Source organism: Hyla sarda, chromosome 7, assembly GCF_029499605.1.
Source record: "Hyla sarda isolate aHylSar1 chromosome 7, aHylSar1.hap1, whole genome shotgun sequence".
NCBI lineage: Eukaryota > Metazoa > Chordata > Amphibia > Anura > Hylidae > Hyla > Hyla sarda.
Window position 1 is genome coordinate 104,190,157 of NC_079195.1, and position 25,316 is coordinate 104,215,472.

Consider the following 25,316-nt stretch of genomic DNA (forward strand, 5'->3'; position numbering starts at 1 on the left):
GGGGTACTCCGCCCCTAGACATCTTATCCCCTATCCAAAAGGATAGGGGATAAGATGTCAGATCGCCGCGGTCGTCACGCCCCCTGCCATAGATTGGCCGTGATGTCACGAGGGACGGAGCCATGACATCCCGCTGGTCCGTCCCCTGTATCGCCCGTCATTACGCACAGAGCGAACTCGCCGCAGCGGCGATCCCGGGGGTCTCCAGCAGCGGGACCGCGGTGATCTGACATCTTATCCCCTATCCTTTGGATAGGGGATACGATGTCTAGGGGTGGAGTACCCCTTTAAACAATGACAAATTGTCATTGTTTGAAATTATCTATTGATTAAGCATAACTAAAAGTGTCTGTTTGAGAAATATTAGCTTACAAATCCTTCATGTGCTGGCATTGTTTTGACACTGGCACTCATGCCCCCAAAACCCAACCATTGCAATTTACCTGCTGCAGAGCGCTTCCTGCTTGAGTCTCAACAAGCTCACTCGTGGAGATTCTGTCAAGTGGCTGCTGCTGAAAATACTTCGCCGTCACCATTGACGGCTATGCAGTACTCGCGGAATTCCGCACAAAGAATGAACATGTTCTTTCTTTGCACGGAACAATTTGAGCGTCGGAATTGTCCGCCCCTGAAATTCCTAAGTGTGACCGGGTCTCGCAGAAGACCCATAAAGACTGATTGTACTGTTCACTGTGCGGAATTCCGCAGTGTGAACGTACCCTAGGGGTCACCAATACAGAGCGATTGACTCAGCAGGCATTTCCTCTGTTGAGACACATCAGAAAAAATAAAAAAAAATGTTCAGCAACAGAACCTGGCACCATCAAAATATTGGCAGTAGGTGAGCAGCACTGCTTTCATTTTTTCCCCTCCATCATGAGCACTTCCACATAAAAAATATTTATTCGGACTACCTCTTTGAATGCTTAACTATGGTACTGTATTTAGAGTACTGTGAGCAGTGAACAGAGATCGGCACTGACCAAAAGGATAAAATTCCACTTGCTTTATTAGTAAACATATTAAAATCGAGAAAAGCAGTCCATGAGGAGGACACAGGTGAATTAACCTCTTAAGGACCATGGACGTGTATACACGTCCAATGGCCCTTAACCGGGTATGACGCCCCCCTTTTCCCAAATTCCATATAAAAAATATATAAACATAATAAAAATAAACATGTATGATATCGCCGCGTGTGTAAATGTCTGAACTATAAAAATATATCGTAAATTAAACCACATGGTCAATGGCATACACGTCACTTTTCATACCATAAAAAAAGGAGCCCTCATACCACCCTGTACGCGGAAAAATAAAAGTTATAGGGGTCAAAAGAGGACAATTTTAAATGTATTAATTTTCCTGCATGTAGTTATGATTTTTTCCAAAACTATGACAAAATCCAACCTATATAAGTAGGGTATCATTTTAACCGTATGGACCTACAGAATAAAGATAAGGTGTCATTTTTACCGAAAAAATGTACGGTGTAGAAACAGAAGCCCCCAAAATTTACAAAATGGTGTTTTTTCTTCAATTTTGACGCACAATGATTTTTTTTTTTTTACGTTTCGCCGTAGATTTTTGGGTAAAATGACTAATGTCATTACAAAGTAGAATTGGTGGCACAAAAAATAAGCCCCAATATGAAATTTTATGTGCAAAATTGAAAGGAAAAAGGAGGAAAAAACGAAAGTGCAAAAACAGAAAACCGCTTGGTCCTTAAGGGGTTAAGTCCTGAGATCTCTTCCCCCTTCAAGGTGAGTTGCCTACTTCTCTTTTGTACTATGAACTACATATATTTATGAAGTTAGAATCTGGTAATCTGGTTACTGCATCTGTACACATAAAAAAAAAAAAGGCAAAATGTGTTAGCAGCACAACAAACAAATTCAAGTTCATCCTTTGCTAAGAATATTCACCTTCCACAAGTGATTTGTGTGACAATGCTTCCCATAAGCTCAAACACTTTTCTGGGATTGACTTCATGGTTTGTAGAATTGTGACCAAGTTGTCCATATCCTCCAGCTCCAAAAGTAAAAACTCCACCTTCCTATATAAACCAGAGAGCAACATTATAAAGTAAAGCTGGTCCCATCTCACTTTACAGGATTGGATTGGATTTTTTTTTCTGCTTTGCTTTTGCAAATAAAGGATCATTTACAATTTTTTCTTAAAAAGACACTAAACACGAAAAACAAAAAAACATTTCTTTAAACACAAAGTTCTACTGAATTTAATGTTACAATAGCACAGAGCACACAGATTCATTTTATGGCCATTGATTGTTACGGTCTTAAAAATGAAGGGGTATTCCAGTATAATAAATTATATATATATTTATATTTATTTATATTGCTGGGGCTGTTGTGTGAATAAAATATAAGTGATACTTATTGTTGCTTCTTGCTTGCGAAATGAAACGTAAGAGCAGTGTCCCATCTTGGCCAATGATTGGGTAAGTGGGCAGGTCCTGCTTAGATATGTGAGGCTATTTTTTTTAAAAGTACCTGTCACCAAATAAACTGTTCTTAACTATCTCAGGCTATGTTCCCTAACTAGTCCTAACATCCCTCTTGCCCTTAAAGGGGTACTCCGGCGCTTAGACATCTTATCCCCTATCCAAAGGATAGGGGATAAGATGCCTGATCGCGGGGGTCCCGCAACTGGGGACCCGCATGATCTTGCACGCAGCACCCCATTAAAATCAGTCCCCGGAGCGTGTTCGCTCCGGGTCTGATTACTGTCGATCACAGGGCCGGAGCGTTGTGACGTCACACGGGGGCGGAGTCGTGAAGTTACGCTCTTTCGCTCGCGTGGTCGGGATCCGAAGCCTCCAGCGTTGCTGAAAGCCGTTGAGGTGGGTGCTGCAGCCGAGATCCCGGGGGTCCCCAGCAGCGGGACCCCCGCGATCTGACAGCTTATCCCCTATCCTATAGGGGATAAGATGTCTAGGGGCGGAGTACCTCTTTAAAAACAATTTCAGAGCTTTAAAAAGCTGTGTATTATACCTTTCTTCTTGCTCGCATGGTGCAATTTCCAAGCAGGAGAAAGTGGGCATTTCCTAGCAGGCATGACATCACTGAAGCCTGCTGGCGGACCACTTCCGCTCTCACATGGTTACAGCGCTGTGATGAACAGAAGACCTCAGGCTCTGTGCATGTTTCAGTATGTGTTGCTATCAGTCTGTGCAGCTTTCTGTAAGAATTTGTGGAGCTTTCACTTTCTGTGCAGCAATCAAGCTCAGTGCAGAGAAACACTTCCTGAGTTTGGACTGGCCGGGAGGAGACCAAACTCACTGTATTACTTGTGGCAGGGAACAGAACAGAGCCACCTAGTGGCCATTTTTTATATTACATTTTAAACATATTTATGTTGATAACTGTAAAAGCAAGTGAATGGGAAAGGTTCTGCTAATAACACTAGGAACACTATAGTTAAAGTTTTATTTGGTCACAGGTACTCTTTAAGGCTCCAAAAATGGGGGGAAAAAAAAAAGAAAGTGTGACATTCTCCACTAAAAAAGGTAAACAGACTTTTTAGTTGTAATACATCCCAAAAATTATATGAGCACATAACCTTAAAAGGGGTCCTCCAGTTTAGGCAAATTTGTCCCCTAGCCAAAGGATAGCTGTTAAAGGGGTATTCCAGCAATAAATAAAAAAATAAAGGCATTTTTTCTTTCACAGACAGTGCCCTCCTTGTCTCTGCTTTGGGTGTGATAGTACAACTTTTTCATATATTATTTCATGTCTTTACATTTTAATTCAGATTTAGTTTTGGCCCCAGTGTCACAGTCTATTTAGTTACTACTAGTGCATTTACACATAACAGGGACCTTAGAATTTAGGCATATAATAGTTATCCTCACTAAGTGACAACTTGATTTACAGATCCTGATGCCCATATGTTATTGAACATTCTTCACTCATTATTTTTATAATCTTTTTTTCTTCTCCTTCCTCCCTCAACAATTAACTAATTACTAATAAACAAATATCTATTTCTGTTAGGTGATGTCCATTTCCTCTGTATTCATCTTCTGTCCTTTGATTGGGAGGTGTCGCATTTTGGAAAATCGGAGTGATGACACAAGAGGGTCAGCGGAGACACTTGACCCTGATATGTACCCTTGTGGTGGGTCACAGAACCGACCATTTATGGAGATTCAAGATGCTATGGATGGATCTATGCATGGGAACTAATCCTCCTCAGGATATACATATAATATTCGCTCTACACAAGACTGCGTTCATGGTTGGCCGCTCAGAGTTCTTTGTATATGGTCTCAATTATGGATTGGATGTATCCACTGCCCCTTTTTTACATCAATGTAATTGTTGGTCCCTTGAGACATGGACGCGGTAACTTCTCCCCTATCTTTGCTACAAACTCTTGCTTCACCCATTGGGTATATTTGGACGGATGTGGAATCTATGCCAAAGCCCCGAATGAACTTCATCATCATGGCCGGCAGTACTGGAACTCCAATAAGTTTACAGCTAACATGGGCTGTTATGCCTTTTTGAAATATGTCTCCTTGTAGTTTATGGGCAGAATTTTTTTCTCTATCTGAACACACATGCGGAGATGAGATTTTATTTTGCTCCACAGGCAACCCAGTTCACACCTGGATGATTAGTAATTGGTTATTTAACAAATTATATTATTATGTCTAATGACAGAACTGTTAGAATTGTTGTACATGGGATATACCCTCCGAGATACCCTGTTGGTTGTGCATATGGTTTGGTGGGCTACCCTCCTTGCACTTATAATTCTTCATTTTTATACATGCACTTTATTAATAACTTTTTTTTTTGTGGTTTATCTCCTCATTAGAGATATTGCACGTATTCACGTATTTTTATTTAAAAAAACCTTGTTTCACTCACATGGAATTTAAGATGTTGGGTAGGTAGGACTTGTGGGGTATGGTAGGGTTGACTTTATTAATGATTATTTATATATCTCCTTGTACATAAACTATTTGGATCTGGGACAATCACTTTCCCTTGTTGTGTGCACATGATATATATATATAATATTTATATATTAGTAGAATAATTATTTGGTGGGATTTTATTTTATTTCATTTCATTATTTTCACCATCATATCCCCTTTTTCCTTTAGAGAGAGAGATATATATTATATATATATATATATATATATATATATTTTTTTTTTTTTTTCATCTTTTTATTCACTTTTCATTTATTGTTTTATTCTTTACTAGCTGAGTACCCGGCGTTGTCCAGTTTTTCCTTCCTAATCCTTGTTGGGGAGGAAAATAAACAAAAGAGGAAGCTTTTAACTTCATATCCCGTCCTCATATATTGTTGTCATATCCCGACCTATCCCGTCATCATATCCCCACCTCCTATCCCGTCCTCCTGGCCCGTCCTCTCATCCCGTCCTGTAATATGTGTACCAGGTATTGAAATATCTCCAGCCGTACTGAAGTTATGTGGGAAAATACATTTCCCATTGATTTGCATGGGACTTTAAACAAAAACCCTGACCCTCTCAAATGGGGGTAGTTAAGGGTTAGATGAACTATTCTATATTTTAAGTGGACATATAAGTAACTTGTGACCAAGTATTATCGAAATATCTCCAGCCGTTTGGAAGTTATGCAGTAACATATATTTCCCATAGACTTGTATGGGACTTTAAACATAAACCCCGCCCCTGGCAAATGGGGGTGAGTAAGGGTTAAATTACCTATCCTATGTTTGTTGTTGACATATAAGTAACATGTGTGCCAAGTTTCATGTTAATATCTTTAGCCGTTTGGACGTGATGCTGGAACATACACACATACATACACACACACACACGTTGAGTTTTATATAGATTTAATGATTAATCTATCAACTTGAATTGCTTTCCACATTATTATTATCATTGATTATTGTGCTGTGAGTGCAAGGAGAGCCCTGCATACATTTTCCCATGTCCTGTGGTGGCCATTATTGGCCCCACTGTTGTAGTGTGGCTCCTTGGAGCCTTTTTAAGTGTTTTTAATCTGTGTCTTCCCTTGTTACACTTTTTTGCTACGTGTCATAATAAAATTACTATTATCTATCATTATACTTTTCTGGGTGTGCATCCTTTTTGGCACTGCAATCTGGTTGTTTAACTTGGTATTACAACTTGGCTCCGTTCACTTCAATGGAACTGAGCTGCAGCTCATCTCTATGATTACGTGCCATGGTTGGATTAATCGACTAACCAGATAGCTATGCAAAAGAACAAAAAAAAAAAGGGACCTCTAAGTTTTCTTAACAAGAATACATACACTAAGTGGAGGAGTTTCATCACACAAAAACTTTGCATTGCAATGTAAAAAAAGACAGCATGTTCACATGCTCAGATCTTGAGGCTGTCTCTTTTCTTACTTTGCTGCCTGCTACAGAGAAAAGGCGTTCTGATTCGGATTCCTGGTATACACAAGTAGGAGCTTGGTATATTTTTCTTTGTTACTTTTTACCACCAACCCAAAGGGTTGCCATCATTACAAAGAGGCTTTTCAACAAAATAGGACTAGACTTATTTCTTAGTTGTGTATTTTCTCCTCCACATGTAGTCCCCCCATGTCCTCTTCACTGCTGCCATCAGAATCAAGAAGAGTCAAGTATGGGTTATATTGAAGGCTCAGCATCAGCTGTAGAACTAGTAAGCATGTAAAGTGGATTACTGCTGCACCTCTATGATCTCATTTCTTCTTAGAGAACGTTAGACAGAAAAGCTACATAGGGGATGAGTGGAAGATGAATATTATGTGTCTCACACCCATGCCTCTGAAGGAGAGACACACAGCTGCACACATTGCAAAATGGTTGGAGGAACCTGCTATTAAAATTGATATTTCAGCTAAAAAAAAATTTTTATAAATAAATAAAAATAACTGCCCTTGTGCGTGACAATGCTGCAAATATTGTGGTGGCTGCAAACATCTTAGAGGAGACGCATGGATGGTCTAGTATCCGCTGCATTACCCACACAGTGCCGCTGGTTATTAATGATGCATTGAGGAATCCAGATATTGAAAGAGCCATCAGTGCTGCTAGAGGACTAGTTGAACACTTTAGAAAAAAGTGGTTTAGCCAGCAGCAAGTTGATGAAGAAGCAGATGGTTAAGCTTCTACAAGATGTCAACACCAGATGGAACAACACTAACTATATGGCTGACAGACTCCTTGAACAAAGGTGGCCAGTAACTGCAACCCTGTCAAACCCATGTTACCCAAAGGGTCAAACATTATCAGGACCTAAAGCCAGAACAATGGAGAGTTCTTGAGGAAAACTTTCTACTGCACTTAAACCTTTTGAATGCACTACTGTGTTCATGAATGGCCAAGAATATACAACTGTATTTTCCATGTCTGCACTTGTTGAGGTACAGTACTATAGTGAGTGTGCTTATTTTGAATCTTCGGCAACGAGGAGCTTCCAGGCCACTGCAACGGACCAGGTTCACTGTAGCTTCTCCGAACGTAGCCTAGTATATAGATCATATATGCAATGCCAATGTAAAAAAAAAAAAAAAAAAAAAGGTGGTGTGCCCTGCACAACAGCCCAGTTGACTTTCCTGAGCTCCACCATTATCATCTTATATGACTCTCTCTTACTGTTAAGTGCAGCACTGAAGCCACAATGCTAAACCTTTATCACTGATCAATATGTTCTCTTTTTCTGGTGGCAGCGGTGAAGAGAAGGACAGGTCCTGCAGGATTCTTATGGCATTGCACAGCTCGTATTCCACATGCATCATGCTCCTCTGGCTTCCTTCCAGGGTTGCGGACTGCTGCAGAGTTTCGTAAGCCATTCGGTCCTTTTATCATCACATTTTTCTTACCAGAGCCTGATTAACCAATAATGGAAATCATGGACAACGATTTCCATTGTCAATTTTTATCAATAATATTGATAAATTGTTGCAGCCCCACTCCTAACGTACAAGTGATTCTTTGTCAAAATTCTCTTTTAATTTACTGCAAACAGATCTGTCACCTCAGTAAGTTTCTTTACCTTTGTTAGTGCAGCAGTATGATCTTCACCACAGCAGATATGTACAATTTTCTGACTACGCAATGATTTGAGAAGACATGGACAATATCTGTCTGTAGATAAAAACAGTAAAACAGTGACTAAAGAATAAAAAGGATTCTTACAGTTTAATAGAGCACATTTTAGCATGGTCTTTTTTTAATCAACTATGTATGCTTGTATAAAATATCTCTTACCCACTTCATCACTGAGACCAAGTTGTCCAAATTTGTTCCGCCCCCAACCAAAAACTGCTCCTGATGGCGTCAGAGCAAAACTATGTCCTCCCCCTGCAGAAATCTGGTAAAAGGGGATCCCAGATAGAGACTTCAACAGTCTTGGTGTAGTCTCTCTCTTAAATTCACACCCCAATCCAAGCTGGCCATATCTGTTGTCTCCCCAAACAAAAATTTCACTTTCTGTGGAACAAAACAGAAAGAAAAATTATACGTCACATTTTTTTCACATAACTTTATAATAAGGTTAAATCACCTATTTTTCCTTAAAAAAAAAAAAAAAAAAAAAAAGAATTTATGTGAAAGCATGTAAAGGCTGTATTTATGGGAGGGGCATGTGAAATATATATATCACCCTCCTGCATACTGGTAGGGCATGTCGGAGGTTTTGGCGCACAGATTTTGTGATGACATTTTGAATTTCCCGCCACTTTGCAGAGCTCCGGCAGCGGAGGTTTTGGCGCACAGATTTTGTGATGACATTTTGAATTTCCCGCCACTTTGCAGAGCACCGGCAGCCACTCACGCTAGCAGATCCTCGCTGCCTCGGAGCCCAGTTCAGGTGGCGCGGCCCCGGCATCCCCAATAGGCCACCAGCTGCTTCACGCGGCATCTCACCAGTCGCGGGGTTAATGTATGACTTATGTTCTGTGATTCGAGCGCAAGTATGCGCTATGGGAGATTTATGCGCTGTGCCTAACTCGTACCGCTGGGCCTGTCCTGCTGGGGTACAGCAACGCCGTGAAGTTAGCTGTATCAGGCACATGGGTATTGCATGCATGCATACATACATACATACATACATACCGTGCACAGGTTTTCATATTTACATGTAGCGTTTAGAATGTCACACATACCGTGATGTTGGGGTGCATGGATCTATGTTATACATTTTATGCAATTAGAATATGTGCACATTTTATAACATTCCGCTATCCGTTGTTTGACGTTTATTTTATGGGTCATAGATAGTTTATATACATACGGTCAATGCATTCGCTGTGAGTTCACAAGCTTAATCCCTTAACCCCTTACGTCCTGGCTTGGCGGGATTTCTTGCATCAGGACGTCCTGTGTATGACCACGAGCATCAGAAGGGTGCTCGCGTCATATACGGCAGGTTCCGGCTGCTAGCAGCAGCCGGGGACCCGCCCGTAATGGCCGACACCCGCGATCGAGCGGATGTCCACCATTAACCCCTCAGATGCCGTGATCAATACAGATCACAGCATCTGCGGACCTTTGATTGGCTGATCAGATCGCCTGTAGCGCTGCGGCAGCGATCCGATCATCCGGCATGGTGGTCGGAGGTCCCCTCACCTGGCTCCGGCCGTCTCCCGGGGTCTTCTGCTCTAGTCTGAGGTCGAGCAGACCAGAGCACAAGATTACTGATAATACTGAGCAGTGCTGTGTCCTATGCATAGCACTGCACAGTATTAGCAATCAATGGATCGCTATAGATAGTCCCCTATGGGGACATAAAAAGTGTAAAAAAAAAAAGTTTAAAAAAGTAAAAAATAAAAAGTAAAAAAAAAGTGAAAAATCCCCTCCCAATAAAAATGAAAATTGTCAGTTTTCCTCATTTTACCCCCAAAAAGCGTAAACAATTTTTTTTATAAACATATCTGGTATTGCCGCGTGCGTAAATGTCCGAACTATCAAAATATAATGTTAATGATCCCGTACGATGAATGGCGTAAACGTAAAAAAAAAAAAAAGTCCAAAAATGCAGCTTTTTGTAACATTTTATTCCAAAAAAAAATTTCCTCCCTAAAATTTTTTTTTTTGGGTTCGCCGTACATTTTATGGTAAAATTTGAGGTTTCATTACAAAGTGCAATTGGTCACGCAAAAAAACAAGCCCTTATATGAGTTTGTAGATGGAAATATAAAAGATTTATGGATTTTAGAAGGCGAGGAGGAAAAAACTAAAATGCAAACATAAAATTGGCCTGGTCCTTAAGGTGAAAATGGGCTTGGTCATTAAGGGGTTAATGGTCATAAGTGCAAATGCATTTGCTTTACAGCATATATATATATTACGGTCACAACATTCCTAGGGTATTTTCATATTCTATATTGGGCTGTTGGTATATGTGTTACAGTTTCATAGCTTGGTCATACCACATTTAGGCTCATATGAGTTGGCGCCACGGACGAATTGCATTGTGGATGATAAGTTCCATTCCTTACTGTACCGCTGCCTACTAGTAGGAATGTTGCATAACGGACATGCTGCTCAAATCACTCAACATGCGCATACTTCATAACATTTATACTCTTTACACGTCCATAGCAGTGGTATTGCACATACACGCGTAGCAACTATACTGCACATACGCTCATAGCATTTATACTGCACATACGCTCTTAGCAAGAAAATCATCATCAGTTTCACTAATTCGTTAGTATTATGATTGCTCAGGTGTAGCCTCTACTTCACAACGGTTTTCAGAGCCATTCCATCGCAATTCAAAGGTGGCGGGGGATGCACTGCGTTGCTTGTTACTGACACATTTTCAGAGTAATAACATTGTCATATAGGCTAGGATACCTATCATGCCTGCCACGTCTGCAGGGGAAATCATGTGTAGTTATTGTTACTGACATGTTTTCAGAGCAATAACATCATGTCATATAGGCAGTAGCATACTTATTATGCCTGCCACGTCTGCAGGGGGATGCACTGCGTGGTTGTTGTTACTGACATGTTTTCAGAGCAATAACATCATGTCATACATATTGTTACTGGCACCTCTTCAGAGCAATAATATTACAACTCATAGGCGGTAGTATACCAGTTATGCCTGCCACGTCGGTAGGTGGATATATTGCTTAATTATGGTTTCTGGTAAGTCTTCAAAGCAACGATGCTTAACACATAGGTGGTAGTATACCTGTTAAGCCTGCCACACCTGAAGGGGGGTGCACTGCGCAATTTTGGTTACTAGTAAGTCTTTAGAGTATTAATACCTCGATACATAGGTGTACCTCGTTGCCTACCACGTTTGTAAGGGGATGCACTGTGTAGTTATTGTTATGGATAAGTCTTAAGAGCAATATGCTGTCACATAGGCAGTAGGATGCCAGTCTGCGCACTGCGTTTTATTGTTACCGACACGTTTTCTTAACAATGATCTCACTGGCACAGGTTGTGGTAGCGAGTCAAAAGGATATTGTTTGGGTTTTTGTCCCTTTTTAGGCAGGCCCTTGCAATAGGTTAAGGTTTGCAAAATCTAACCTGTAAAGTAATATCTTCGTACAGGAACAGAAACATTATTACTGCCAGTCAAGTGAGTCTTGCTCGAGCATAGGAATACCCCCGCAGCTTCAAGGCCGGGGCATGTCATCGTGTGCTTCCAGATAGTCGGTAAAGCCAAGGCCAGGTGGGTCTGGTGTTCGAGGACAAGGTACGTGAAATGGGTTTGATTACTGACAGACTCTTTGGCCCTCTATAGGCGTGCCCACGGTCACGGTTTTGGGCACAATTCTGACCGCTGTAAGTATGATATTATTAATCTTGTTGTTATTAGTATTATGGGTTTATTGTTGTTTAAATAGTGTTATCATTGTCACTATTAGTATCATCATTAGTGGTAACATTATCGTCATTACTAGTATTGTTAGTACTGTCTTCGTTATTATACATATTATTGGTTACTGTAGGGACTAATTACACGCAGTTCGTAAACGTTTTTAGCCACGACCACAAGTGAAAGCCTGTTAAGGCTGTATTTGTGGGAGGAAAGTGTGAATATATACAACGCCGTCCTGCATACTGGTAGGGCGTGTCGGACGTTTTGGCGCTCCCACTCAACCCTCCCTTTTCTCATTATTCTTTACGAAGGGTAGGCCCTCTATAGGCATGCCCACGGTCACAGTTTTGGGCACAATTCTGACCACTGTAAGTATGATATCATTCTTGTTGTTATTATATTAGAATTATTGGTTTATTGTTGTTTAAATTGTGTTATCATTGTCACTATTAGTATCATCATTGGAGTCATTACATTACTAGTATTGTTAGTACTGTCATCGTTATTATACACATTATTGGTTACTGTAGGGACTAATTCCAAGTTTTTAGCCAAATATATACACACACAGACACATATAATATATATAATATTATATATATATATATATATATATATATATATATATATATATATATATATATATATATATATATATACACACACACACACACACACACACATACATATACATACATACATACATACATACATACACACACACACATACATAATGAGGCGATTTTTCATCAATCAGCCTTAAAAGGGGTACTTCAGTGTAAATATTTTTTTTCTTATCAACTGTTGCCAGATAATTCAAGTACTAATCAGCTGCTGTATGCTCCAGAGGAAGTTGAGTAGTTCTTTTCAGTCTGACCATAGTGCTCTCTGCTGCCCCCTCTGTCCGTGTCAGAAACTGTCAAGAGCAGGAGAAGTTTGCTATGGTGATTCGCTCCTGCTAGGGATAGTTCCTGACACGGACAGATGTGTCAGCATAGAGCACTGTGGTCAGACTGAGAAGAACTACTCAACATCCTCTGTAGTATACAGCAGCTCATAAGTACTGGAAAGATAAAGATTTTTTTATAGAAGTAATTTACAAACTTGTTAAACCTTCTGGAACCAATTGATTTGAAAAATTTGTTATCCACTGTAGTACCCCGTTAACTGTGTTTTCTGGGTGCAAAGGTTTTTTTTTTTTTAATGCCTTTGGATGCTGTAAAAGAAAAAAAAAAACACACACACACACACACACACACACACACACACACACACACACACCGATCCCCTACAAATGCCATTTTGAGACAACATATTCCTGCTGCACTCCATGTCTTTCCATGGCTTTATTTGGGGATCAGGACAGAGTAGTATGGTTTGTTATTACACAGCCGGAGAACTTTTATTGAACAAACAAATTTCCTGGATAACCCCTTTAACAAGTTATCACCGTGGGCAAGGAGGGCTGTTCCAATCCTTGTACCACTAGTCACAGGGGTGCATTATTAGGGGCTGTTTGCCCCTCAAAATGACAGCTCCACTCCACTCACTTTTAAAACTAGCAGTAAAGACAACACAGGTGACAGGGGGGGGATATTTATCAAAGTTGTCTATGTCCCAAATCAAAATAGACCAAACTACAGAGCGTTTGGCCGGTCTATTGTGCGCCTAATTTATCAAATGGCGCACGGCTCTTGATAAATTCTGTGCACAGACTTCATGATCTATGCTTTAGTCTATATTTAAACCTGCTCCAACATGGTCTGACATTTCAGCGTACTTTCAGCCGCAGAAAAGTCGCACATATTTAGACTGCGACTTTCTGTGCGACAAATTTAGACAGGAAAAACCAGTCTAAATCCTTTGATAAATCTCCCCCAGTATGTCTGGAAGATAATCCAATAAAGGTATCCCTATGTAGTGCCTTGTGCAGAAGGTGGACCATGTAAAGAAAGGCGGACAGTGTGCAGAATTAGTACCTTGTGCAGAATGTGTAATGAAAACAGCAAATAAGGGTATTTTAATAAGATATCCAACAAGGAGCTTTAGGTCACTGGACAACATTAACTGAGGGGCACAAACTGGAAATAGTGATGTCCTTGAATCCATCAAAGTCCCGGTCTTTCTCGTGCCCACCCCTGAAGCTAGTCCGTGTTCCACTCAGTCATTCTTCCATAGTCACTCTGGTAACAATAGCAAAGGGGAAGAGTGACTCTAGGAACCTTCACATAGGCATTAACCAAGCTGCCACCAAGGAGCCAGTAAAACCGGTTTGGCATTCCTGCTGAAGCAGGAATGCCACGGGGTATGGCAGAGGGGTGAGGAACCTGATGGCCACACACACCTCCCCTAGACTGGCAGGAGGGACACCCAGAAGGGCTACCACACCCTGACCAAATCCTAGTGACACATAAAAGAACACAAACGTGAGCACAGTGACAAAAACGTATGCCATAGATGTGATAGATGCAGCCTCTCCTGACCCCTCCCAGCCTGCTTGTGGCCACTGGTGAAGATTCAGAAGCAGCCAAAAGGCTATTTTATGCAGTTTATGTAAATAACTTGAGGCTAACAGAAGTCATATAAACTGCAGAATACAACTTCGTTATGCTGTTTATGCAACCCTAATTAAAGTCAGGTCAGAGTGGGTCATGCCTACTCAGCCAATCACTGGTTGCAGCAGTGCTATGTCTTTGCCTGTGGTTGATTGAACAGGTAGGTCTGACATGTCATCTCGGAAGCAAGAAGAACTACTGAGCAGCATTGGAATAGAAGTAGCAGCATTGGAGTAGAAGTGGGATCCGTCAGGGTCATCTGATACATGTATATGTGTTTATATATAGAGTTCTGTTATTGGCTCTTGATCATATAATGTATATGGTGGATATCATAATCAAGGAGGAGAGTCACATTACATGAAGTGTTCCTTGACCTCTTGTGTATTTCTGTGCAAGTAAGTAAGTGGTGATCTATTATGATATAATTTTATTGGTATTTAACTTCTGGGTTATTATATGGTACCCATATTATTACTTTATAGTGATCACCCTGTTTTCCAGCCTCAGCCTTTAGCTGGATTGTAGTATGTATATCCATATGCGTCTATAGTATAATATTGGCATCCCTGGAGAATACACCTCTTGATTGGGCATTTTTTTTATTCTTATAATCTGATATAATTATCTATGGTCCCCCTCCTTCTTTTGTACAGTATATCCTATATATCCATGAGGTCGGCTATACAAAGAAACATACCTCTATCATTATGACTATGTTGGAATGATGAAGGTATTTAGAAACTATCTATGGGGTATTGGTGTCACCGGGGTTGGGATTATAGATCTCCCTTCCCCAAATATTATATCCACTTTATTTAATGTGTCACCTGTGGCCCTATATACATACTCCTCTTGCTTCTATGTCACTGTTATTGTTATGTCTATGTGCTTTGTTTGTAGCTATATTCATGTGCTTTATTTGTTGCCTGCTTTTTTGTTTTCTTTTTTAGGTCTGAAAACACGTCACGGCAGTTTTCATCGATATTAGCAGAGCCGAGTATTGTCTATTGCATTGCTACGTATATTTTCTATGTCTTTATGTATACCTTTGTCCTGAAGCGACCATAATTGCTTATGTACCCCTGATGAACCGTATTTAGTTACGGGGAAACGCGTCGGGTGAGGCATGTAATACTGGGGATTGTCCCTACCATTATCGCACTTTGTGAACCATTTGTTACTTACTGTTTTTATGGGGATTCGTGCACTGTATGTTGTAACATGTAATTTTGTAATAAAAGGAATATATTTTAGCTATTGAAAAGTTTGATTTGGTAGACAGGCGTAGGGAAGCAAGACTTATTTATTTTTTTTTTTTCCTTTTTTTACAGCTGCCCTAGGAAAAAAAATAAAAAAAACAACTAGAATTACCTCTGGAGAGGGAAATTGAGTGCATATGACCACAGGCTACCTGCACAATCTGCACATCAGATAAACTCTTTATATTTCTGTGGAAACAAAGAAAGAAAATATGTTTAGAATAAGAACAAATGCTACGAAGATACATTTTTAAAGAATTATGGTGCTTGTACACTTTACTGTGCATAAATAAGCTTGTCAAATTACTATCAGACATTCAGAAATATGTCTCACCAACTATGACTTATAAGCCATGCCTGACACACCCTCACCTACGTGAATAAGGCAGACTTTAGGGCTCTAAGTTTTCACTCAGTGTCTAAAGAAAACATGCTTTGCACCTGTACTGTACAGTAATCCGCTGTAGGAAAATCTAAATGTCTCTTCCTTACATACTAAAGTTAAAGGGGTTGTTCTGGGCATTTTTTATACATATAAACACAATAAACAAAACACCTCTCTCACTCCTGCTAGTATTACAAAGCTCCAGACCCTGCTGTGCAGCGCTTCTGGGTTTGGGGATGTAACATCACAGGCCTACTCAGCCAATCAGTGGCTGGAGATGGGATCCCCACTAAACCATAAGTGCCACACAGTATGGACCAGAGCTCCTTAATACAGAAAGTAGTGCAGGAGCGGGGAATTTTTTTTATTTTTTATTTTTTAAACAACGCTCTCCCTGAGCATATGTTTAAAAAACATCCTGCTCAGACAACCAGTCCCTGTAAGATGTAAGGAAGGTGGTGGACACCAAGCCTGAAGAATGTTCCCAGATAACTGGCACAGCTGTGAATACAATTCTGGGTTATAATTCAGGCTGTTCCTCAAGGTAAAAGATAATGAATGATCCCAGCTCTCTGGTATAGTTGATGGGCATAAGGCAGGTTGCTAATCTATAAATTCAGTAACAGTCTGCTAGCACTTCACCATGATCTTTCGGTCCAACTTTTTTAGTACCCCATAAAAACGTACTAGAAATCCACAGTTGCAGGCTTGTGTGTTTATTTATATGTCTGCAACAAATTAAGCAACAACTGTGGATTTACTGCCGATACAGACTTCGCAGCATGCCGCTAATTTCTAGTCTGCATCAGTGTTTCAGTCTGTAGTCTGCATTGGTCAGACTTCGGTGTTTCTGGAATATGTTGTAGATTTCTGCTAATAACTTTTGTGAAAAACTCCACAACAAATACACCATGTTTAAACCTGGCCATAAAATACTAGTTTTAAGATTGCTTCGCTTTCATCCCAAATGGTATGAAAACACTTGGCTTGGTAAGGACAGACACAGGCAGCGATGTACACCTTTGCATACATCTATAGGTGGAGGTTCACCGCAGATGCTGTTGTATTTCTTGTAGTTAACTTTTGGCTTGTAAATAGTTACATGTATCTTTAATGAATTAAATTTCTGATACAATTTTTGTAAAAGTTGAAGCTACCGTGTTTCCCCGAAAATACACCCTACCACGAAAATAGGCCCTAGCTGTATTATCGGGGTGGGCTGGAATATAAGCCCTACCCCGAAAATAAGACCTAGGCCAGTGGTCTTCAACCTGCAGACCTCCAGCTGTTGCAAAACTACAACTCCCAGCATGCCCGGACAGCCGTTGGCTGTCCGGGCATGCTGGGAGTTGTAGTTTTGGAACAGCTGGAGGTCCGCAGGTTGAAGACCACTGATCCTAGACAATGCCCGGGCTGCAAATATTAAAAAACTTTAACTTACCGTACCTTCGTCCTCCGTTCCCCCGTTGCTAAGGAACCGGCCTCACTGTCCTCCGCTGTTATCGCTGCAGTCCTGGGGATGGGAACGTCACAGAGCCTTCAGCCTATCACCGCCTATCACCGGCAGTCTTACATGACAGTCGGCTCATCCTATCATCGGCCGATCATCGCTGCGGCCGGCGATAGGCTGAAGGCTCTGTGATGTCCCAACACCAGGAAACAGCAAGAACAGCGGAGGGACCATGAGGCCGGGGGCTTAGCAACGGGGGAACGGAGGACGAAGGTACGGCAAGTTAAAGTTTGTTTTTTAATACCCTATTTGCAGCCCGTGCACAGGAATAGATACAGCGCAGCGGCTGATAATTATTTGGGGGGGAGGGAGAGAAGCTGCGCTTGCGGGTGACAAACGATTATTACACCGAAGTGGGGTGCTGGGCTGATATACCGGTGGGGGGGGGGAGGGACGTTGGGGGGCAGAGCTGCGCCCATCACATGATAATTGGGGGGGGTGTAAATACCGTGGAATCGCCATGTTGTTTAATGTGCATACTGTACTGTAAATAAGTAAGCCCTACCGTGAAAATAAGCCCTAATGTGTTTTTTGTGGCTAAAAGTAATATAAGACCCGGTCTGATTTTCGGAGAAACATGGTATAGTATTCATTGCTTCTATTGGAGTTATTGTTTTTTTAAACATTCATAAGAAAAATTATTACCTAGGCTTTTCAGATCTCCACCCACATGGAATAGTTTAACTATATACGTTGGCGAGTAAGGTATGGTTAAAGCACCTTTGAAAAGGGTACGGTTTTGCATTATCAAAAATGAAGGATATCAAAACTGTGTTTACCAAAACCCCACGTTCTTGTGCCAAGGAAGACTAAGCTCATCACCAACTTTTGTTGCAAATTTTTGCACAATCCACATGTAAAAACAGTACAGTACATGGCAAGTAAAAAGGTTTTACAAAACGATCTTCACATGCAATAAAAACATGTAGTGAATTGTAGACAAGCTGCAGATTCTAAAGATATTTGCAGAAGATTTGGTTGTCGAACAGCAAAATATAAAATGTGTACAATGGAGATTACGCTGCAGAATTGGGTGCTGGTTCTGTTGTGGATTTGTTTCTGCTGTGTATGAGTACCGTATTTATCGGGGTATACCACGCACCGGCCTATAACACGCACCCTCATTTTACGAAGGATATTTGGGTAAAAAAAGTTTTTTACCCAAATATCCATGGTAAAATGAGGGTGCTTGTGTGCACGTGTATACCCCGATATACCCCCAGGAAAGGCAGGGGGAGAGAGGCCGTCGCTGCCTGCTTCTCTTCCCCTGCCTTTCCTGGGGTCTAGAGCCCTGCTGCCGGCCCTTCTCTCCCCTAGCTATCGGCGCCGCTGCCCGTTCTGTCCCCCTGACTATCGGTGCCGGCGCCCCATTGCCCCCCATCCCCGGTGGCATAATTACCTGGGTCGGGTCCGCGCTGCTGCAGGCCTCCGGCGTGCGTCCCCGGCGTCGTTGCTATGCGCTGCACGGCGCATGACGTCAGTGCGCCGTGCATAGCAACGACGCAGGGGACGCACGCCGGAGGGCTGCAGCAGCGCGGATCCGACCCAGGTAATTATGCCACCGGGGATGGGGGGAGGCAACGGGGCAGCGGCGCCGGCAATCGGTGCCGCTACCCCTTCTCTCCCCCTGGCTGTCGGCGCCACTTCTCTCCCCCTGGCTATCGGCGCCGGCAATGGGGCGCCGGTACTGATAGTCAGGGGGACAGAACGGGCAGCGGCGCCGATAGCTAGGGGGAGAGAAGGGCCGGCAGCAGCACTCTAGACCCCAGGAAAGGCAGGAGGAGAGAAGCGGGCAGCGACGGCCTCTCTCCCCCTGCCTTTCCTGGGGGTGTATCGGCGTATAACACGCACATAGACTTTAGCCTAAAAATTTTAGCCTAAAAAGTGCATGTTATACGCCGATAAATACAGTAATCTCAGCCTTATTGACCATGGAAGTCACATGATACAGAAACAATACATTTACATGTGTGTAAACGTCATTACCTTGGTACTCTGATATATTCTTCTATGACTGAAAACCCTAGCTGTCCATCCTTAGCCAGACCCCAAGAGAACAATTGACCTTTGTTATTTAGTGCGACTGTGTGTGCTTCCCCGCATGAGACAGCAACAATATTCTGTGCATCAAGGGCTCCAACTTGCTCTGGAAAAAGGAAAGTGAAAGCATCACTCAAGAATTTCTATTTTTCAGCAAATGTGTTAGAACTAAATATTTTACAGTACAAGTTTATAGTGTTCCTGTTATCTAATAAAACACTTTTGCCATGTCACAGAGACAAGTTAAGTTTTTATAGGTCAGGGTCTGGGTGTTCAGGAGCTGAAAGAAGCACTCAGATGAACTCTTCTCTCCATGTCTTGCAGCAGGAGACAGATTCTTAAAGGGGTACTCCGCTCCTAGACATCTTATCCCCTATGCAAAGCATAGAGAATAAGATGTCAGATCTTCGCGGTGCCGCTGCTGTATTGCGCGTCATTACGTGCAGAGCGAACTCGCTCTGTGCTGTAATGATAGCGCAGTGCCGCAGCGGGGATCCCGGGGATACCCAGCAGCGGGACCGCGGCGATCTGACATCTTATCCCCTATCCTTTGGATAGGGGATAAGATGTCTAGGGGCGGAGTACCCCTTTAAGTAAGCCTATAAAGTCTGTCTCCCACAGCGGGACAGGGAGAGCAGCAAGCCAGGGAAAGAAGAGTTCTGCAGAGTGCTTCTCCTGGCTCATTCTAGAGATTGGTGGGAGTCTAAACACCCAGACCCCTACTGATGAAAACTTCTGACATATCTCTGACTTTAGATTTTTCAAATGGGATTTTGATAAATCTCCCCAATTGGGTGTAAATGTACATCCTAGTGCACTGGTACATAAATGTATGTCCTGGTGTGTTAAGTCCTGAGCGGCATACAGACTATGAAGAAGGCGCAGACTGTGACAGCTGCCATCAGCAGCCATGCCCTTACAGTCATTAACGGAGAAATGGCGATCCCCCCACTCTCCATCATTAACCCCCTGTTTGTCCACTAGAGGTCGCTCACTTGCTAAGCCAGGCTCTATCAGTAGGTCTCCGATAACACTGACTTATGCTTTGCAATAGCATAGCATTACTCAGTGTAAGCAATCTGAAGATTGCATGTGAAAGTCCCCTATACAGATTGAAAAATCTAAGTAAAATAATAAAAATAATAATATTTTTTTTTTTTTTTTTTTAAATACACAGTTTTGTAGAAGAAGTCTAGTGCTAACAAATGTATCCCCTATCCGCTGGATAGGGTTCGCGAGGGAGGCCCAACCGCTGGGACACCCCGTGATCTCCCGTACAGGGCCCTCACTCTGACCCAGCTCAGATGCTTTGGGTGACGTTTCGCAAACAGCATGTGAGCTGCTACAAACACGCTCCCTCCATTCATCTCTATGGGAGAGCCGGAGACATCATTCCTGTGTCTGTGCCTTTTCCATTGAGATGAATGGATGGGTTATGTTCCGCCCAGCTGACCTGCTGTGAACGAAATGTGCTCTAGCAGCTGAGAGCTGGAGTCAATCCGGGGTCCTGTATGGAAGATCGTAGAGGTCTCAGTGGTCGGACCCCCCCAAACCGATCAGACATTTATCCCCTAGCCTGCGGACAGGAGATAGATCTATTAGCAAGGGACTTCTTTAACCCCTTAAGGACAAAGCCCATTCTGGCCTTAAGGACCGGGCCAATTTTCATTTTTGCATTTTCCTTTTTTTCCTTCTCTCCTTTTAAAATCCATACAGACCCATATGAGAGCTTGTTTTTTTGCGCAAATAATTGTACTTTGTAGAAATCTTTCATTTTACCATAAGATGTACGGCGCAACCAAAAGATTATTATTAACATTACCCCCATAACTTTTTATTTTTCTATATACAGGGATGTATGAGGGCTCATATTTTGCAACATGATCTGTAATTTTTTTAATTTTTTTTTTACTTTATTGAAATTTTCTTTTAATAAATGATGTGATTAACCCCTTCCCAACCCACGACTTACACGCGCATCATGGGTCGGGTGGGCCATCTGCCGGTAACGGACATCGGAGATCACTCCGATGTCCGTAATTTAACTGGTTAAATACCGTAATCTATACAGATCATGGCATTTAAACAATAAACTATTCCCTGGTGTCTAGTGGTCCCATAGCCAGCCCGCCCAAACCCCCCATAAGAAGGTATGGAGGAAAAAAACGTGAGCCAGAAAAAATTAGCTGCGTCATGAAGGGTTTAAAAATCTGTATTTTTTGTCTTTGTTATTTTTTTTTTTTACATTTACAACGGTTACTCTGCAAGATCATAACCATTATATTTTAATAGTTTGGACACGGCGATATCAAATGTTATTTTTTACTTTCCTTTTTTTGTAAAATGAAAAATAAGGGGAATTCGATTTTGTATTAGGGGAGAGGGTTTTATATAATTTTAGAAACTTTTTTTATTTTTTTTATTTTACACTTTTTAAGTCCCCATAGGGGACCTTTATATGCAATCATTAGATTGCATTTACTGGATAATGCTATGCCTACGGCATAGCATTAAACAGTTAGGGTATGCTCACACTAAGGGTTGGGAGAGGAATTTCCGCGAATAATTCTGCTCGCTTATTCCTCTCCAAATCATTCAGCAGTGAAAAACCCATAGTTTGTAATGAAAATTCTGCTCCTCAGTTCAGGAATTTCCGCTAGCGGAGTTCTGTCACTGAATTCCGTTCCGCATGAAGAATGAACATGTTCTTTCTTCATGCGGAATTCGCATCGTAAATCCATAGAAGTCAAAGTAAATTTTTTTCACGGAATCCGTGTGGATTTTGCGCAGAATTCCCGCGGAATTCACGAAAAAAAAAACATTTTACAATGTCTCCTATGCCTCGCTAAACTCTGCACTGATTTCTGCGCAGATTCCGTGCGGAAAAAAAAATTCATTTCTGAGCGGATTTGTTCAGCGCAAATTCCTCGCACATATTTGTCAGTGTGAACGTACCCTAAGATCGGCAATCCACTGATATAGGCTACATCATTGGATTGGCGATCGGGCGGCAGGAAGCAGGTAAGGGGACCCTCTTCTGCCATTTTGGCTCACGGAACCCCCATGGTCATGTCACGGGAGTTCCGTGAGTTCCACTAAGCTGCAGGCATCTTCTACTTTCATTTTAGATGCTGTCATCGGTATTGATCACGTTGTCTAAAGGATTAAATACTGGGTAGCAGCAGGATCGCCGCGGCCTGGCATAAGCAGTGAGTGTGAGGCTACTGATAGTAGCAGACACTCACTGCTGTGAAGTGAGCGCAGCTCCTGCTCTCGCTTCAAAGCCTATTAAGGATTCAGGGCGCACAGGTATGACCTTGGTCCTTAAGTACCAGGATGCAAGGCGTACCAGTATGCCCTTCGTCCTTAACAGGTTAATCATATTGACCCACAGAATACAGATAATATGTTACTGTGCATTTGGTCAAAACTGAATTTCTTCTCAATTTCCTACCACAAATTATATATATTTTTGGTTGCTCCATACATTTTAGCTCAAAATGTATGGGGTCATTACAAACTAAAATTAGTCGTATAATAAACAAGCCCTCATATGCTTCTGTGGATGGAAACATGAAAAATATGTCTCTTAAAAGAGGAGAAAACTAAAAAGAAAAAAAAGGGAACCTGCTGTGTCAAAGGACAACATGGGCTGTGTCCTTAACCCCTTCCCGCAAATAGATCTATATTTACGTCCACTGCGGGCTCCAGGTGTATGGCGGTGTCATACCCGGTGGGTTGCCATTAGCTAATGCCGGACATCACCGATCAGGCTGATATTCGGCATTAACCCTTAAGTTGATCACAGCGTCTAAAAGCAGTAAATCCCATTTCTGGCTAGCTCAGCAGGCTGATTGGGACTGCCGTGACGAAATGGCACCATCCCGATCAGCTGAGAGGACGGATGGAGGTCTCTTACCTTCCTCCTCGTCGTCCTATCGGTGGTCCAAAGCTCCTGTCAGCCTTGGCAGGCTGGAGCAATAGAGCACCTTTAACATTGATCAACTATGGACAAGAATTGATCAGTGTATGAAATCTAAAAATTGAATGTTATAGTCCATTATGGGGAAATAAAACTAAACCAAAAAAAAAGTGTAAAAAAAATTACAAATAAAATATGCATTAATCACTGACCTGATAAAAGTTTAAATGCCCCACACCCTTTGCCATTTTTCATGATGGGATGATGACAGGGGGATGATAATGAGGGTGTTAATGACGGGGGTCTGGATAATGACAGGGGGGGATAACGTATTTCCCACCTTAGGCTTATAGTCGAGTCAATAACTTTTCCTGGGTTTTTGGGGTGAAATTAGGGGCCTCGGCTTATATTCGGGTCGAATATATATATATATATATATATATATATATATATATATATATATATATATACGGTACTTTAAATCGTGGCTAGACAAATCCCAGGAGGCAGCCAAAGTGCATAAATATTTACTGCAAGTGTTATTTTTCTTCTTCTCTAAACCGCTCCATGACTGTATTATTGCCTAGCTACAAAGCAGTGCGACTCTTATATTTATATTTGCATAAATATACAGTAGTTTGCCCATCCCTGCTTTAAAAATTGTCACCCCTTATATATATTATATATATATATATATATATATATATATATACATACTTACCGTATAAGCCGACTCGAGTATAAGCCGAGACCCCTAATTTCAACCCAAAATCCCAGGAAAAGTTATTGACTCGAGTATAAGCCTAGGGTGGGAAATACATCATCCCCCCCTGTCATCATCCAGACCAGTCATTAACATCCTCATCATCATCACCGCCTGTCATCATCCAGACCCTCATCATCATCACCTGTCATCATCCCCTTGTCATCATCCCACACATCCCCCCTTCATCATCCCCTTGTCATCATCCCCACCCCCCTTCATCATCCCCTTGTCATCATCCCCACCCCCCTTCATCATCCCCTTGTCATCATCCCCACCCACCTTCATCATCCCCTTGTAATCATCCCACACACCCCCCTTCATCATCCCCTTGTCATCATCCCCACCCCCCTTCATCATCCCCTTGTCATCATCCCACACCCCCCCCTTCATCATCCTCTTCTCATCATCCGCCCTCAGTGGTCTTCAACCTGCGGACCTCCAGAGGTTTCAAAACTACAACTCCCAGCAAGCCTTGCTTGCTGGGAGTTGTAGTTTTGAAACCTCCGGAGGTCCGAAGGTTGAAGACCACTGCGGCCTTCGACATCATCCAGCCCCCTCTCACCCCCTTTAGTTCTGTACAGTACTCACCTCCGCTCGGCGCTGGTCCGGTGCTGCAGGGCTGTCCGGAGAGGAGGTGGTCCGGTGGGATAGTGGTTCCGGGCTGCTATCTTCACCGGGGGCGCCTCTTCTCCGCGCTTCCGGCCCGGAATAGACAATGGCAATGAACGTACCTCTGCGTCGTTGTCAAGGCAACGTGACTATTCTGGGGCCGGGCCCGAAGCGCTTAGAAGAGGCCTCCCCGGAACCACTATCCCACCGGACGACCTCCTCTCCGGACAGTCCTGCAGCACCGGACCAGCGCCGAGCGGAGGTGAGTACTGTACAGAACTAAAGGGGGGTGAGAGGGGGCTGGATGATGTCGAAGGCCGCAGTGGTTTTCAACCTGCGGACCTCCGGAGGTTTCAAAACTACAACTCCCAGCAAGCCCGGACAGCCGATGGCTGCCCGGGCTTGCTGGGAGTTGTAGTTTTGAAACCTCTGGAGGTCCG

At 42.3% G+C, this 25,316-nt stretch overlaps 1 protein-coding gene across 7 annotated transcripts in view; it reads right to left on the bottom strand.

The window, feature by feature from the left end:
* HERC4 (HECT and RLD domain containing E3 ubiquitin protein ligase 4) overlaps positions 1–25,316 on the bottom strand; it is a 174,591-nt gene that overhangs the window by 115,098 nt on the left and 34,177 nt on the right. For all 7 annotated transcript variants that reach the window (XM_056530279.1, XM_056530274.1, XM_056530278.1 and 4 more), the window contains 5 exons: positions 19,526–19,685; positions 15,757–15,833; positions 8,254–8,475; positions 8,039–8,130; positions 1,926–2,056 (listed from right to left, as the gene is read on the bottom strand). In XM_056530279.1, the coding sequence (XP_056386254.1) occupies positions 1,926–2,056; positions 8,039–8,130; positions 8,254–8,475; positions 15,757–15,781 (470 nt within the window). In that variant the 5' untranslated portion in view covers positions 15,782–15,833; positions 19,526–19,685. The remainder of the gene's footprint in view (positions 1–1,925; positions 2,057–8,038; positions 8,131–8,253; positions 8,476–15,756; positions 15,834–19,525; positions 19,686–25,316) is intronic.